Source organism: Larus michahellis, chromosome Z, assembly GCF_964199755.1.
Source record: "Larus michahellis chromosome Z, bLarMic1.1, whole genome shotgun sequence".
In the NCBI taxonomy this organism is placed as follows: Eukaryota; Metazoa; Chordata; class Aves; order Charadriiformes; family Laridae; genus Larus; species Larus michahellis.
In genome coordinates this window covers 27,090,167-27,105,724 of record NC_133930.1, presented here as the reverse complement: position 1 = coordinate 27,105,724, position 15,558 = coordinate 27,090,167, and the positions used below count along the sequence as shown (strand labels likewise).

At 39.5% G+C, this 15,558-nt stretch overlaps 2 protein-coding genes across 15 annotated transcripts in view; both read left to right on the top strand.

The window, feature by feature from the left end:
* The window catches only part of POLK (DNA polymerase kappa), a 38,643-nt gene extending 30,556 nt beyond the window's left edge, over positions 1 to 8,087 (top strand). For 12 of the 14 annotated variants that reach the window (XM_074570039.1, XM_074570028.1, XM_074570034.1 and 9 more), the window contains 5 exons: positions 1,619 to 1,715; positions 2,892 to 3,063; positions 3,923 to 4,888; positions 6,040 to 6,091; positions 6,237 to 8,087. In XM_074570039.1, coding sequence (XP_074426140.1) covers positions 1,619 to 1,715; positions 2,892 to 3,063; positions 3,923 to 4,888; positions 6,040 to 6,091; positions 6,237 to 6,321 — 1,372 coding nt within the window. In that variant the 3' untranslated portion in view covers positions 6,322 to 8,087. The remainder of the gene's footprint in view (positions 1 to 1,618; positions 1,716 to 2,891; positions 3,064 to 3,922; positions 4,889 to 6,039; positions 6,092 to 6,236) is intronic. The other 2 variants (XM_074570040.1, XM_074570041.1) reach the window with 2 other exon arrangements.
* Positions 8,088 to 12,932: 4,845 nt separating this feature from the next.
* Positions 12,933 to 15,558, top strand: part of ANKDD1B (ankyrin repeat and death domain containing 1B) — a 33,279-nt gene continuing 30,653 nt past the window's right edge. Inside the window, exon 1 of the mRNA XM_074570113.1 lies at positions 12,933 to 13,008. Coding sequence (XP_074426214.1) covers positions 12,933 to 13,008 — 76 coding nt within the window. The remainder of the gene's footprint in view (positions 13,009 to 15,558) is intronic.

Sequence of the window (15,558 nt, the reverse complement as noted above, 5' to 3'; positions counted from 1 at the left end):
TCTCAACATCTGATCCTACTAATGCCTTTAATGCATCACAGTGGTCTTTAAGCCATAATATAGGGTGGAAATATGTAAGAGCTTGAATTTTTTTTCTATGTTCCAGTTTAATGTCAGTATCAGTCTATATCAGTCAATAGCATAAGGTAGACTTGCAAAGCTGACAATAATTTTGCATGGTTAACTAAAATTGGTTACATTTCCTAACTTTTAAGTTTTTACCAGTGTAAAGTTCCTTAAGGTGGTGGCATATGTCGTTTCCAAAAGTTCATTTTTAAAAAGGAAATACTGCAAGGAGAATCTGTAGAGCACCATAATAATTATCCCTACCCTCATGTGGTCTCTTCCTAGAAAAGAAGATAAGAAATGATTCTTGTTTCTATTGAGACTTAATAGTTGTGGGCAACTTATGTAAGCCCAGTAAGGTTTGGTACCACCAGAGCTGAGAAATTTATGGCTGTAGTCTTGTGCTGGTTTGAAGGCAGACAGATAGTCTGAGTAGCCTGCTCTGCCATTCTGCCTTTCTTTCTTCTTTTTTCCCTAAGGGAAATGGTTTTAGACCAGAGATGTCAATGAGCTGCTGAGATCATGAGTCTAGTTTATATGTGAGGAAGAGATGGGCCTGAAATAGCATTCTCTCTATCCTGCCCCTTCCAAACTTAGGACTTTTACAGCTTCCCAACTACTACAGCATTGCCAGGGTAACACGAGTTACTCCTTGGATAATGGCATGGGACCCACAGTAAAATATCGATCCCGTTAGTTTGGCAGCATGCAAACATTCTTAGGGGAATGTGAATCATAATAGAGGATGACTTTTCAATAGATCACGTAAACCTGAGTATAACTTAGAGATGTGAAATCCAGCGTAACTGTAGGGACTTTACACTTGTAAATATAAAGCCTGGCATGAAACAATGGATCTGTGGGACCTTTCCAAAAGCATCTGGCAGCTTTAAGTTTTGCTTTCCGCTTCTCTTAAAATTGCTACTAACTGAAGGTTGCCTTTCCTCTCATGTTATTACTAAAAAGCAGATGCAAAACAAAAAAATAGTACTGTAATTCCCCTGCTCTAGCAAAGGCAGTTAGCAATGTTTTTGGCAGAGAGATAGCTTTTCCTCCTCTGAGGATAGACATAATTATTCTAGCTGGCATCTTTTTCTTAGTATCTGCATTATTTATTTCTGATACTTGGCTCTGATGTTGACTTTCTAATCCTTTCTTTCTTCTGATGTTACATAGCACTGTACAAAGGAGATTAAATACAAATAACTTGACTGGATCCATGAATTCAGTTGGTGTTAGTATTCTCTCTTGCAAATATTTAAGCATTAATGAACTTAAATCTGATACATTTTCAAATAGTGCATGAAAAATTGAAAGCCAAATTATTTAATTATTTGAAGGGCTTTGCAAGCATTTTGAAACACATAAATGCGCACAAATCTTTCTGTATAATAATCATATTAATATCCATTTTTCCTTGAAGTAAACATTCAAACCTATACAACCTTCTGCTGATGTAGTTTTGTTTAAATGTACAAAAAATACTTTAGAAGGCAGCCACTAAGTAAATTTTAGAATTCATACTGAAAAAAAAATCTTATCTTTATCGTAGAACATTCAGTGAAATAAACACAGCAGAAGACCAGTACAGCTTGTGTCGAGAACTCTGCAGAGACCTTGCTCAAGAGCTACAGAAAGAGGGACTTAAGGTACTTATATTATTCTCTGTTTACTTGCAAAAAGACAACACTTTGCACTCAAACTTATTAAGTGCAGCGTTAGTATGAATACTTTCAGCAGCATTGTAGCATGCAATGTATGGTCTCCATTATTTAATTGCAGATTTAGGCAGCTATTGATACTGTTCAGGTGGCTTTCTAATAATACGCATGGAAAAAAATAAACTAATTAACCAAGTTATTTAGCATATAAGCATTTTATGCTAAAAGCAATATTTATAAACAAGTAATAGCGCTGATTGTCTATGAGCTGTGCTTTGGTCAATCATGTACTACGAAGTATTTAAAACACTGTGTTTCTTTCCTGTATTCACACAGGATCCAGTCAATAGCCAGTTCATGCCATTCACTGGTATGAATGGTAGGAACAGTACCTGTATTCCTTCTCCTCAAATTTCTGTTTATTATCTGGAAATAACAGTTGATATTTTCTATGAAGGTCTTTATGGTAAAGCAAGGAATAACATTCAAGACCTAAAAGAATTGTGATTAGTCGTCTTCATTCATAAAAGATTGTCTCAAAAGATGACAGGTTGAAAGGGAAATCATCAGCTAAGAAGGACAAAGGGATAAGCTTACAAAGGCACCAGAACAAAAGGTGTGCCATCTGTGTATGTTTGGACGAAGACGCTAAATCACACAAATGGTTTGGAAGGTGTTGCCAGGGGAATATTTGTGCCAAACAAAGACGCTGTGTGTGGCTGTGATAGCACCATGCAGGAGGAAGTAAGTTTTCAGCAAATCCTTAATTGGATATCACTTATGCATCCTTAGTAGGTTTCCCAGCAAAGATATCCCACACAGAAAGTTTCCAAGTGAGGAAATAATTTTTTGTAGACAGAGTAGAAGTTGTGACTGTAGCCAGAGCATGAAATCTATTGAATATGCACTGGTGGCAGATGGTCTGCTGGGAACAATAGACAAATGACCCAGTTCAGAGAATTTGACTTTGGCAGAAGCAAGTGCAGAATCTTGCAGACCAATTCTTGGCAGTGCCCATTGCTGTACACAGATAAGCCCACAGTTTTGGCTATGCCTTTAGTGCCCTTATATAGATGCTACATAATGATTGTTTCTGTGCTGTATACGACATGCTTAACTTTTTTCTTTTTTTTTTCTTTTTTTTTTCCTTTTTTTTTTGCCTAGGGTAAAACGGTTACCTTGAAGCTAAAGAATGTGAACTTTGAAGTGAAAACAAGAGCTTCAACTGTGCTGTCTTCTGTTTCTACTGAGGAGGAAATCTTTGCTGTGGCTAAAGACTTGTTAGGAACAGAAATTGATAGTGTTGCTCCTCACCCTTTACGGATAAGACTTATGGGTAAAGTATTTCAAACTTGTTCTTCCTTTTCAGACTTAGATCTCATGACGTATCAAAGTAATAGACAGTACTCTAAAGTAAAATTTGTGTAAATGGATTTATCCTTTCTCCGTTACCCTGGTAGCTTTTGCAAAGTGAAACAGGTCTGAAGTGCTAATGGTGACTCAGGCATGTTTTACTGATTTAGGTTGTACTTTTCCTACCACCTGTTAGCCCTCGAACGACATACAGATTGGCATGAGAGTAGAATCTTAATGCACAGCAGTGCTTAACTTTGCTGCTTTAAAAGACCCTTTAAATCCGCCTTGCACTGCAGCAACATTTCTGTCCATAACCTCTTTTAGAAACAAATGCTTTAAATAAAAGTGCTTCTAGAGTTGAAGATGCTATGTTCTGCAAGAAATTTGAAATTTCTGTCAAAATTAAACTCTGTGTTTTGATTCTAAGACTTGTGTATTTCAGGTGCTTATGCATTCTGCTTGGACCATTCAGTGATACATAAAACTTATTTGTCTATGGTATTAGAATGCACTGAAAAAAAATATTTTAGTGGGGAAACTTCATGCAAAACTCTCTTTCAGACTGAATTCTATATAACTGTATTAAGTTTATAGCCTCATGGTGCAATCGGTTAAAACTCTGTGGGTATTGAAATTAATAATATGGTTGGGCAAGTGTTCAGGTCTGATAAAATCATATGGAGCTTGTGATCCATTGTTAGCATTTGCAGGTAGTATAGCTTCCATTTAAAGAGGAAGTGCACTTTTATTGAGTGGATGTACACCTCAGAAGTTTTTAATTAAGAATTAGTATCAAGTTTTCTTAAAATTGGTATTGTAAGTTTGTTTTTCTTCATTAGGTGTACGAGTATCAGGATTTCTAAGTGAAGAAGAGAAGAAGTATCAACAAAAAAGCATTACAAGTTTCTTAAAATCAGGAAAAGAAATCGCTTTTCTTAGGTTGCAGCCAGGGAAGTCCAACCAAGAATACTGCACAAAAAATTCAGAAGCGTCTCCCGGAGGGAGTTTTTTTGATAAAAAGCGAGCTGCAAGGCAACTAAACAGTGAGAATCTTTCTCCAAATGAAACTGTAGGTAAGCAGCTCCTTACTGTTAGGAAATCATCAGCAAATTTTGTGAAAGAAACTAAGAATGTCACAGATTTACAGAATTCTAATCTGTGTAAGACCTTCACCTGCCCTGTTTGCTTTGAGGAGCAAAGCAGCAATAATTTGGAAGAACTTAATAGGCATATTGATGAGTGCCTCAATGGCACTGTTGTTAAAGATGCCATAGAAATATCCAAGAATGACAATTCAAGAGAAAATACATTTAACTTTCTTCCACACTTCAAAAATGAAAATGTTGAAAATGTTGGTGAAGGTCAAAAAAATAAAACAGATCAACTAGCAGGAACAGACCAGTCTGCAAGTACATCTGACAACTCTGCTAGCAATAGCACAGAAAAATTCACTCAGATAATATCTGATAAACCTCACAGAGAAAGACAGCCTAGCAATCTCAGTGATATTGCTAGAAACGTGTGTATGAAACAGTGTCTTTTCCCCAAAAGAATTTCACAAAACAAGGAAGACCATTTTGAAAAGACTGAACATACAGAAGAAACTAATTCATCCTGTTTCTTTGAAGCCAAAGAAGACAGCGTTCTTGTTTGTCCAGTTTGTAATTCAGAGCAGAAAACCACCAGTCTTATGTCATTTAACAGACATGTGGATGTCTGCTTAAATAAAGGCCTTATCCAGGAGCTGACAGAAAAAAAAGATTTTCCTACTAAGACTTGTAATATGGAAAATTCAAACAGAGTTGGTGAGTATGTGCATTAGGATATATCTGATTATGCAAATTATCTACTTGTACAATTAAAGTAATTTGGTAATGGTATACTTTGAACCTCAAACCAGGACACAAGGCTTTGAGATTTTTTTCAACAAGTTCATTTGAGTGAGGCCCGTGTAAGAGTGAACGTTTTTATTTTAAAAATATCAAATCAATTTTCATGACAAACTAGATTTATGAATGTGATGGTAGTTACACAGTGCATTCTCATTTGCCGCAATGGTGACATAGGAATTACTGCTCATTTCTGTAAATTGCACGTTTGCTACCCCCCGGCCATGTTCAGAAAGGTGTTTGTAAGGCCACTGAGATTTAAATGAAAATCAATGAAAACGTCTTCTATCTGGATTGTTTCAGACATTCAGTTGACAAAAAAGTTCCATTGTGTAATGTGTTGGCAAAAACAGAGAGGTGGTGAACTAAAGCATGAAGGGAGGAACTTGACTATTTTACATCTAATAAGATGTATTACATAACCCATAACGTGCAAACCAGTAGCATATTTACTTAAGTAGTTTCTCTTTTTGATGAAGAGTTAATCTTTGGCTAGATTAGAGGACATGTGCAGGTAATTAGGTATCTGCTTGAAGTACCTTGTCCGTAATCTAACGTGGGAGCTGTATAAGAGGAAATTAGAGTGTGATAGAATTATCAGACACAATTAAGACTTACAATTTGAATCTTTTACACAGAAAATTTTATAAGCAGTATTGTTGCTACATGTGCAAACAGGCTTTGTTTTAAATTAAAAATTTACTGTTGGCAAAGAGTTTTTCCCCCCTGCAGGATAAAAAAAAGTTTTCAATAACCACCTTGAAAATCAACTACATCACACTGAAATATTTCTGAAAACTACAACAAGGTTCAAATTCATCCCTTAGAATTCAATAAGCTAAAGGCTTTTTCTCTTTAAGAATGTTAATATAAATTGCAGTACTCAAACTGCATGTAATAAAATGTTATCTGCTCCTTGAGACAGATTAACTTTGGTTACCTTAAAAAAAAAAGGGAAAGAAAAGCTTTACCGAAACCTGCTCTTTTAAAACTTCTGCCATGTATGTGATTTCTGAAACATTCTTTATTAAAATAATTAATTTTTGTTGTTTCCAATTACTTTTCAGGAGGTTTAAGCAGAGGACAGCAATGCGCTAATCCATCACAAGGAACAAAAAGGTAAGGACTTTCTGGAAACTTGAGTACACAACTCATTTTAAAATAATGAATTTTAGAAAAATATTTAGTGTTGTAGAAGTTGTGTTAGGTATGCATTGTATATCTTTTCCCCTCTTACTGTTTTTTTGTCTTTCTTTAACTTCAGGTCTGGAGTAACAACTTCACAGTCAGTATCAAAAAAGGCCAAGTCATGCAATTCCAAGCATACAATTGAAATGTTTTTTAAATGACCGTGGAGCAACATATTCTGTATGAAGTATTTCATAGTGTTTTATGACTGCAAATTAATTTAGCATTGGTGGTAGCCTGGGTTCAGGTGCCTGTCACTTCGGAGCCATTGTATGCCTGTGTAAAAAGACATGATGTTTGAGGTAGAAGAGGCGGTACAACTGAGGTTTTTGTTTTTTTTTTTTGAAGAATAATACTTTTTTTCCCAGTTGTTTCCAAGAATCAAATTTTGCTAGCACTTTGATTTTGTTTTTATTGAACATGTGGAACTTTGTTAGAGTCACGAGCATCCTCATGAATTCTCTCTGCTGTTCGACAAACAGAACAGGGAGATTAGAGCTGCTGTTGGGCAAGCCTGTAGGGCAAGCTCCCTGGAAAGCAGGAGTCATTAGCTAGTGTTTCACGCTGTGCTTACTGAAGGCCCTCTTCTCACACCTGACCTGCCGTCTTCTCTGTCTTGGTTGTATTGGCTGTGGTAGCCATAGGAGCTGAGGCTGACACTTCGTTGGACAATTCAACACCAAATTTAATTGTGGTATTAGCTGTGTGATAACAGAGAAGAGCCAAGTTGCTTGATATCAGCTTATGAACGTTTGTCTTCTCAGTGGACAGAAAAATTGATTGATTTCAAAGGAAAAGAGGAAGAATTTAGACCACAGTCAAGCTTTCATTATTGTCACTGAAAATGACTTCAGTAAGAGTTGGGGGACCAGCCCTGAAGGACTCATTGTGTTAAGATACAGGATGACTTCACTGATTTAAAAAATGTTAATAAACCTATCGATGGGAGAAGAATTCCTCCAGGTTAGTCAGACAGATGTTGTTTGGTCCTTGGCCTTTCCAAAGACACTGAGAACTTAAATTTTCTTCACAATTGTGAAATTGTTACTGGTCATTAGGACTAAATTTACGCTAAATAAAAGGTCTCATGGTGCAATAATGTGAATGATGTGCAAATAAGTAAGATGCTGAACCATCTTATTGTTTACCTATCTTTCTCTTTAAAATTATTTTGTATTTCTGAATAAATGATATTTTATGCATGCATATGTGGAAGGAGGAAGTTGTAAAGTGCAAATATTTAAAATACCCTGTTTAGATTTTTTTTCTGTTCACACCAAATTGCTTAAATGCAGACATTTTAATATAATTAAATATTTATCAGGCAAATAATTTATGATGACAGCATATTTCTTATAAGTCATACAAAAAAATGTCAAAACCTATATGGAATATAAACTGCTTTTTAATTGCAAAATCTTTAAAAGAAGTAGCTACTGTAGAAGCATCTGCTTTGTCATTTAACTGTATTGAAAGTACTTTGGGGTTTGCTTGTTTCTTAAACAAGCAAATGTGTACCTGGTATGTTTTAGAAGCCCAGGCTAAGTCCAGAATGTGCTTTTTGGTTTCCAAACTTGCTGGAATGATTTCACCATCTGTACCTGCTCATCTGTTTGCCAGATGCCACAGTGCCCACATCGCTGTCATTTGCATTCATGTCAGTGCTCCCTTATCTGCTAAGGACCAAATCAGCTGGACTAGCTCAGGCCACGTAAGCTGACTCAGTTGACTTTTTCTAAAGCGGGTTAGTGAGCATTCGGCATCAGCTGGTCTGTTGACAGAGGTGGGAGCTGGAAACTTTTGGTAGGAAAGACATAAAAGCAACTGAGGGAACAGTGACTTAAGCTACTGCTGCCGTTTAGAAAGTGAACACCTGTCCCTTTGTTAGACTGTGTCTGTCTGATTCAATAAAGTGTAGAATCCAAGTATTACCTTGTCATGGTGTGTATTTCTTTAAAATGTGTATTTTTACTTACGCATTACTTAGCAAAAAGTAAACTACCTTTAAGTAATTGAACAAATGATGTTAGTTTGGCTTAGTCTCAGAAGTTGTCTTACCATCTGTTTAAAAAAAGTGTCGTAGAGTTACCTGAGTGTAATGAAGTTAAAGTTGTGGAGTATGTTAGAATTAATGTGCAAAGAAAACTCACAATATGATTCTAAAGCCAGAAATATCTGTCTTTTGAGAAGCGTGTAAAAATATACTATTTGGAAAGGTGATTCAGTGTGTTTACAGAAGGTGCTCAGTGAGATTATTTTAATGTTTTCCAGGTAAATTATTTCCTGCAATGGAAAACAGAAACCTTTTTTTTCATATATTCCTTATACTTTCTCATACCACATTTATTACTATTTTTATCTGAAGAAGGCCTTCAGTACATGATTAAGTATTGTCATAAACTTCTGCGATACAATTTTTCATCTCAGTTCTTGTAGAGAAGACTGCGTAAGCAATGTTTTTGCTTTGCATTTTTCTCTGTGTGTGTGTGTTATATAATTGACCTTAACTTAAAATCTGTTTTCATTAGCATTTGGAAATTTCTTTATAGCTGTGTTTAACTTAATGTATAAACTACTTCCTATGCGTGAGCCATTCTGCACTGAGTATATCCACAGTTCTGAAGCACATGAGCAATGTGGGTTGGCAGCGGATGAGAATTTTTGTGTAGTGTAAGTTTCTCTCTTGTTTAAGGTAGATATATACATATGTTATCTTGAATTCCTCTTTTAGTTATGAATGATAGAGAAAAAGGATGACACTTCTGTGATCTTCATGTTCTTCACCACTTCTGAAGAAAGGAATGCAGATAGCGTATGCCTGGCCACAAAGCACTAATCTGTAAGGAGGATGATTGGCATAAGTGGGACAATCATAGAGATGCACCCCTAAGAACAAGACTTGCTTGAGTTTATCTAGTAAATCCTCAATACCCAGAAATTTAGGTTGTAGAGTAGCATTTTCCAGTTGAATCTGCTTACTGCTATCTGTAGTAATATCTTTATTTACTTTTGAGTTTTGAAATATCTTGCCTACAGAATGTCTTGCTGTGGTTGGATGTCATGGTAACCAGTTGTGTTTATTGGTTGTCTAACCTGGGTGTCTCAAAATCTCCATTTCTAGAAACTTTCCTGTTGGGAATATATAAATACTTTAGCTTATGCTGTTTTGTTCTCAGAGTTGCTGAAGTTTCACTTTGGAGTGTCAGTAACAGGCAGGAACATCAGCAGGGCAGAGTTTGGGCTTGAATTGGTCAGCCTGTAGCTTGATCCATGTTGCAATAATTTTGGGGATAGTTTATCACATGCCTTTCCCCCCCCCCGCCTCCCCCCCTTCTCTCTCTCTCCCTCCCGCTCACATTGTAGTATGCAGATCCAAGCAGAAGGTTGAAGCCATCAAGAATCTTAGAATCATAGAAAGGGACCTTAAAGATCATCTAGTTCCAACTCCCCTGCCATGGGCAGGGACACCAACCACTAGACCAGGCTGCTCAAAGCCCCATCCAGCCTGGCCTTGAACACTTCCAGGGATGGGGCATCCACAACTTCTCTGGGCAACCTGTGCCAGTGCCTCACCACCCTCACAGGAAAGAATTTCTTGCTAATACCTAATCTAAATCTCCCCTCTTTCAGTTTAAAACCGTTACCCCTCATCCTATTGCTGCATTCCCTGATCAAGAGTCCCTCCCCATCTTTCCTGTAGGCCCCCTTCAGGTACTGGAAGGCCACTAAAGAGAATAGCCTTCTCTTCTCCAGGCTGAACAACCCCAACCGTCTCAGCCCGTCCCCACAGGAGAGGTGCTCCAGCCCTCTGGTCATCTTGGTGGCCCTCCTCTGGACCTGTTCCACCAGGTCCATGTCCTTCTTATGTTGGGGGCCCCAGGGCTGGATGCAGTACCCCAGGTGGGGTCTCATGAGAGCATAGTAGAGGGTCAGAATCACCTCCCTCGACCTGCTGGCCACGCTTCTGATGCAGCCCAGGATGTGGTTGGCTTTCTGGGCTGCAAGTACACATTGCCGGCTCATGTTGAGCTTCTCATCCACCAACACCCCCAAGTCCTTCTCCTCAGGGCTGCTCTCAAGCCATTCTCCACCCAGCCTGTATTTGTGCTTGGCATTGCCGTGACCCAGGTGCAGGACCTTGCACTTGGCCTGGTTGAACTTCATGAGGTTTGCGTGGGTCCACTTCTCAATCCTATCCAGGACCCTACTGCCTACAAGTGAGCCTAGGGAGCAGCCCAGAGGTGCCCGAGTTTGTTGGCTGGCTGATGTTGTGGAGATCTCTACCCTGTCTTTTATGGCAGCCATTTGTACATGTGAGCATCTGTTGAGACTGGGCCTCTCCATTTCATTGTTCTAATTACTACTCATAAGCAAAGGCAATTGGCAACAGGTAGCTGTAAACCATAAGGGAGGAGGGAAGCGATGAGTGTTACTGTAAGGTGCTGCAGTTGCACAGCCTAACAATTCATGCACCATGGGATTCAGAATTCTGCAGAATTTCATACTTTCAGTAAAAGTACACAGCTTAATACAGTTTAATACACAGTTTAATAAAAACATAATACCGGCCACATACAGGATGTAATTTTTGCTTGTTCCTCTTCTTTATGCACTATTCAACATGCTTTTGTCTTACCTTACATTTTCTCTTTATATTAGTTCTACTTGTTTATGTGTTTATTACTACTGTTATTTTAAATATTAAAAAAATGCTCTGAGTTCCTGGCAGAGAGGAAGCTCTGTAAAAGCATGTGAGGAAGATGTTCCAGTACTCCCTTGCTCTGCATTTGTTCCGGATGCTGTATCTCCATTAGTGTCTGCATCAGCCTTTTCTGCTGGTTACTCTGAGGCCATTTGGAAGAATCAAGATTGTGGGAAGTGGTTAGAGAATGCAGTAAACTTGGTATTTGCAAAGTTTGAGCACATAAAGTATGGTTGTACTGGCAAAGTTAGTTTAGAGACCAGGGATATGCTGTGAAATAGAATTGCATGATAGTAATTGGAACTGGAAACTAACAGCTGATGTTTCTGGACTGTATGTAAAATTATTATCCTGTTTTAAAGATTCACACTGTAACTTGTGCTCTGTATGAGGCTGCAAATATATTCCTCCTTTGGTGCTGGCTTTGTAGGCAAACCTAATCATTCGACAGTTGTCTGTTGCCTCTGATTTCGAAAATGAGCATTAATGTTGCGGTCTGTATTACTAGCCCGGGCACCATACAGAAATAAAACTCTTCCTCTTAAGAAGTTTTGCTGGAACATTTGACTCACAGGAAGCAAGTAAAAGTGAAACCTGATTCAGCTACAGCTAAATCAGTTACTTGTTCTCACTCTGGGTTTATTTTCACAGTTGGTTGGGTTTTTTTTTTTTCAGCTGAGTAATATTATCTGGAAGTACAGTTGATGAAACTGTCTTATCAGACCAAGGTGTATCAAATGTAAAGATTTTTATACATCACAGCCTGACTGTATCAAAAACGCTTAAAGGAGAAAGGAACTGTGAAGTCTCTTCATATATGATAATCAGAGTATGAGCAAAAATCAAAATTTTCTCAATTTACAATCTCTTTTGAGTCTTTCAGATTAATTTTACTATGGATGTGTATGGTGTTAGTAATCTTGGAAGTTAAGGTGACTGCGTAATTTAATTGCAAAGAAAAAATTATAGCAAAGGAACTCGAATGTGTCTACAGTTGTGTAGGCTGAAGACTGATGGTCCTGCATTCTTGGAGCTACCTTTCCAATATCTGTTTTCAAACGTCAGCAATAGCAAAGGCTGTTTTTACAGTAAAATTTAACCTAGTCACTTTAAACAATTTTTATGCCCTACTGGAGATAATCATTGTCTACATGAAATGAAACATCAATGTTGGCTTAAGTAAACCAAAACAATAGTGGACTTAAATTGAGAATTAGGTAGATTAGACGGATGTGTCAGTTCACAGAAACTGAAACTGTGGGGATGCGTGTATCAATTTTGACCAGACTTGGACAAAAGGAAATTCAAGTATTGTCTACCTGAAAATGGTGATTGCATCAGTACTGCTACCACATGTGCATATTTCTGCCCAAATTTACAGCAGGAGCACCTCAGTCTCCCGCATCCCAAGGCTGCGTCAAGCTTGCAGGGGTGCAGGCACGGCCTCCCTCTCCAGCCCAGTGAACACTGCTGGACAGCAGCGACAATAATTCCAAGAGGAATTTCCCTCCGGATTGGCCTTCAGCCTGCAGAGAGCTCCGTGACTGGGGAGCTCCCTGCGGTTGGTAACACAGGCGCCTGGCCCGGGGGTCCCATCCGAGCTGTGACGCCTCTGTGTGTCTCCATATGGGTGCACTTGTGGCATTGATTTCCAAAAGTGCCTCTTGTTTGTGTGGGGATTTGGGAAGTGCTTTAGGAGTAAACAGGACTACCTTCTTGTCTTGTGTGTGCATTTGTAGGTGCAAATTGGGATACGCACGTACAGCCAGCCACTAGAGAAGACTAGAAGAGAAGATCGTGCAAAGATGACCCTGTTCAGTGCATCAAGAAATTCCATGTATTTAGTTCCTGGTTTCTTTTAAAACAAACTCCTAAAGCTGCTCGGCACCTCTGCCTCTGGGGATGGTGCAGCCAGGGCGCAGCCAGCCAGGCCCTGGCCGGGCATGCTCCGCTCAACCCGCAGCACCGGGAACCGGTTTGTCAGGGCCAGTGTGGGGCTGGGCACCTCCCTCGGCGCCCCGGCCTGGGGCCCCTTCCCTCGGGTGAGGAGGAAGAGGAGACAAGGGAGCGATGAAGGGGCTGAGCCGCCTGCTGCGCGCCGGGGAGGATGCCATGCCGGGAGCGGGGGCAGCGAGCCATGACGGCCGTGAGTGCGCGGGGGTCGGGGGCCAGGTGGCCCAGTGGCGGTGGGACAGCACTGTCAGGGCTGCCGGGATGGTGGGGTCCACCCCAAACCCCTTCTTGCCTCGACCAAATAACAAAATGAGCGTTGGAGGGGGAAAAGAGTGAGGAGAGGATGTGTTGATGTGGGATCGGGAGCTGGGGTTTGGCATCTCCATCTTCCGAGGGACGGGTCCTGCAAATGGCCCAGCGGCCCCGCTTTAACTTCTCCCCTGCAGCTGTCCCAGGGGCTTCGCTGGCATTAGTCACATCCCAGGGGCTGAGCACCGGCCGACACCTTCACACCCGCTCCGGCACCCCCATTTTGGGGGGGCACACCAGAATCAGAGGACCTTCTGGCGCTCAGCAGCACGACTCCCAGTGATGGGGTCTCCAGCTTCCATCCCGCAAACCGGTGGGTGGAAGAACTGCCTGCTCTGGCGTGGGCTGCAATTAGTGAAAACGGTTTATTTGTGGAAACTGAGAGCTGATTGTTAAACCCTGCCCGCGGCCCTGCCCTGTGATCGCAGCATGACAGCCAGGAGCCGTTCTCCTGGGCCGTGCTTCCTGCTGCCAGGCTGGCAAAGAGGGCAGATAAAGAACAGAGACAAATAAAGTAGCACTGTTGGACTCGATAGGTAGTTTTTTCCCATTACTTCTTTGAATTGGAAAATCATTATTTTAGAAAAAGATTCTTGTGACTTAACAAAATACCTCGTTTGCCCTAGTCATTTTATTTCCAGTAACAAACAAGGAAACATAGAGAAAACATTGAAAATGTTACAAAACCATTAAATTTTAGAAACAATAGAGTAAAATAATTTTTGCTGTCATTTGAATCTGAATATTGTTATTGGTTTTGTGTTTCACCTCCTTGGAACTCTTCAGCCAATTCAAATTCCTGAGTTTTTTCCATGTGCTTTTTGAGACAATGACAGATTTCATCCAGTGGAATCCACAACAGGAAATTAAAAATAGTAGGGTGGGGACCGGGGAAAAATTTCCATTGTCAATGAATACTGAAGCCTCTGGTGCACATTTTTACCTCATTGGAAGTCCTCCTTATTTGTGGTATTACTGGAAGACAGATTGAGGCTACTAAAAATAAGGTGTAAATATGAGGAAAGGAAAATTGAAGGTACCTCAAAGCTTGAGTTTCTTTTGAGGAAGACTTTCTGTTTTCAGGTAAAAAAAAACATTCACTTTTCTGCATCTTCTTACTTCCTTGCTCTTCCAAGAGAGGAGAAATTGTGGGATGTTCCACACAACACAGACAGGGCTCTCTACAAAGGAAATTAATTGATAAAATTACTACTTTTAGTTAGCTTAAAAGAAAAACCATATATAATTATTTCATTGTTATAACATGAATATGTAGTTATGGTATAACCTGTAGGGCAATAAGCCAAACATTTTCTATGAAGCCAAAGAAAATAATCCCCCAGAAAGATTGACAGCCACAAACAGATAATTGATTGCTGCTTGAAAATAGACTCGTTATTAATAATGCAAGGAGTGCCAAATCCTGGAGACCCCAGTTTGGAGAGAAAGCTTCCATAAATCTGTAGTCTGTCAGCTCTGTAATGCTGTAATTTCATGCCTGAAAAAATCATTCTGCAAAAGCAGCAAGAGGTTGTGGAGCAAGTCAGTGCCGTGGTGTGTCTGGATTGCCACTGTTATTAACTCCTGAATTAAGAGGTATTAAAAAAGAGAGATTATTAAGAAACATCACATCCAAAGCAAAAGGTCTTGTTTTTAACAGCATATGGCAAGTTCATGACTTCTGGACAAGAGAGAAAAGATCAGGCATTAGCTTTTTGTCAGAACTACAACAAAACTGTCCTTGCCAATGCAGCAACACTAAAGAAACATCATTTTCTCTTGTTTCTTGAAGACAGTGCTAGTATACTGTTTGGGTTGTTCCCGAATATCCTGAGATGCAGCAGCATTTATCTTTGCATCATACATGTGTGACTGAGTGACCATCAGCAGTCAGTAGGAATGAAGTGTGGCCTAATTGTAACTAATAGCAGCTAATTGGTGTCCTACATTTTGTTTCTGTGTTTGCCACAAATCTGCCTTGAGCGAGATATCCTGCGACCATTGATTTACCCATGTTTGAAATCAAGGTAGTGGAAAGCTCTGCTGGATACTTCTTTAGGGCGTAGATTACAAAAACTACGAGTGAAGGCATTTATTTGGCAAAGATCCCTCTTTGTGATGCTGGTTTTGCTGTCTGCCATGCTTCTTATCACAGGCGCCAGGGGTGCATTTTTATTTGCAACTGGGTTTTTTTTGTGGTTTTTTTTGGCTGTGCCCCCATGTTGTAAAACAAGCAAGTAGTAGTCCGTGACTTCCAGAGAATTTTGGAGGATGCTTCTGTTTAAGGTACTTGGATAATGTAATAGGAAAACTGGAAACAGTTTTACAAGTGTCCAGTTTAATTTCTAGCTCATTTTGTACAGTATAACTATGATTATTCCCACTGAGATTATAATTATGGGTAACATGTAAAATGCAATTAAGTGAATGCCAT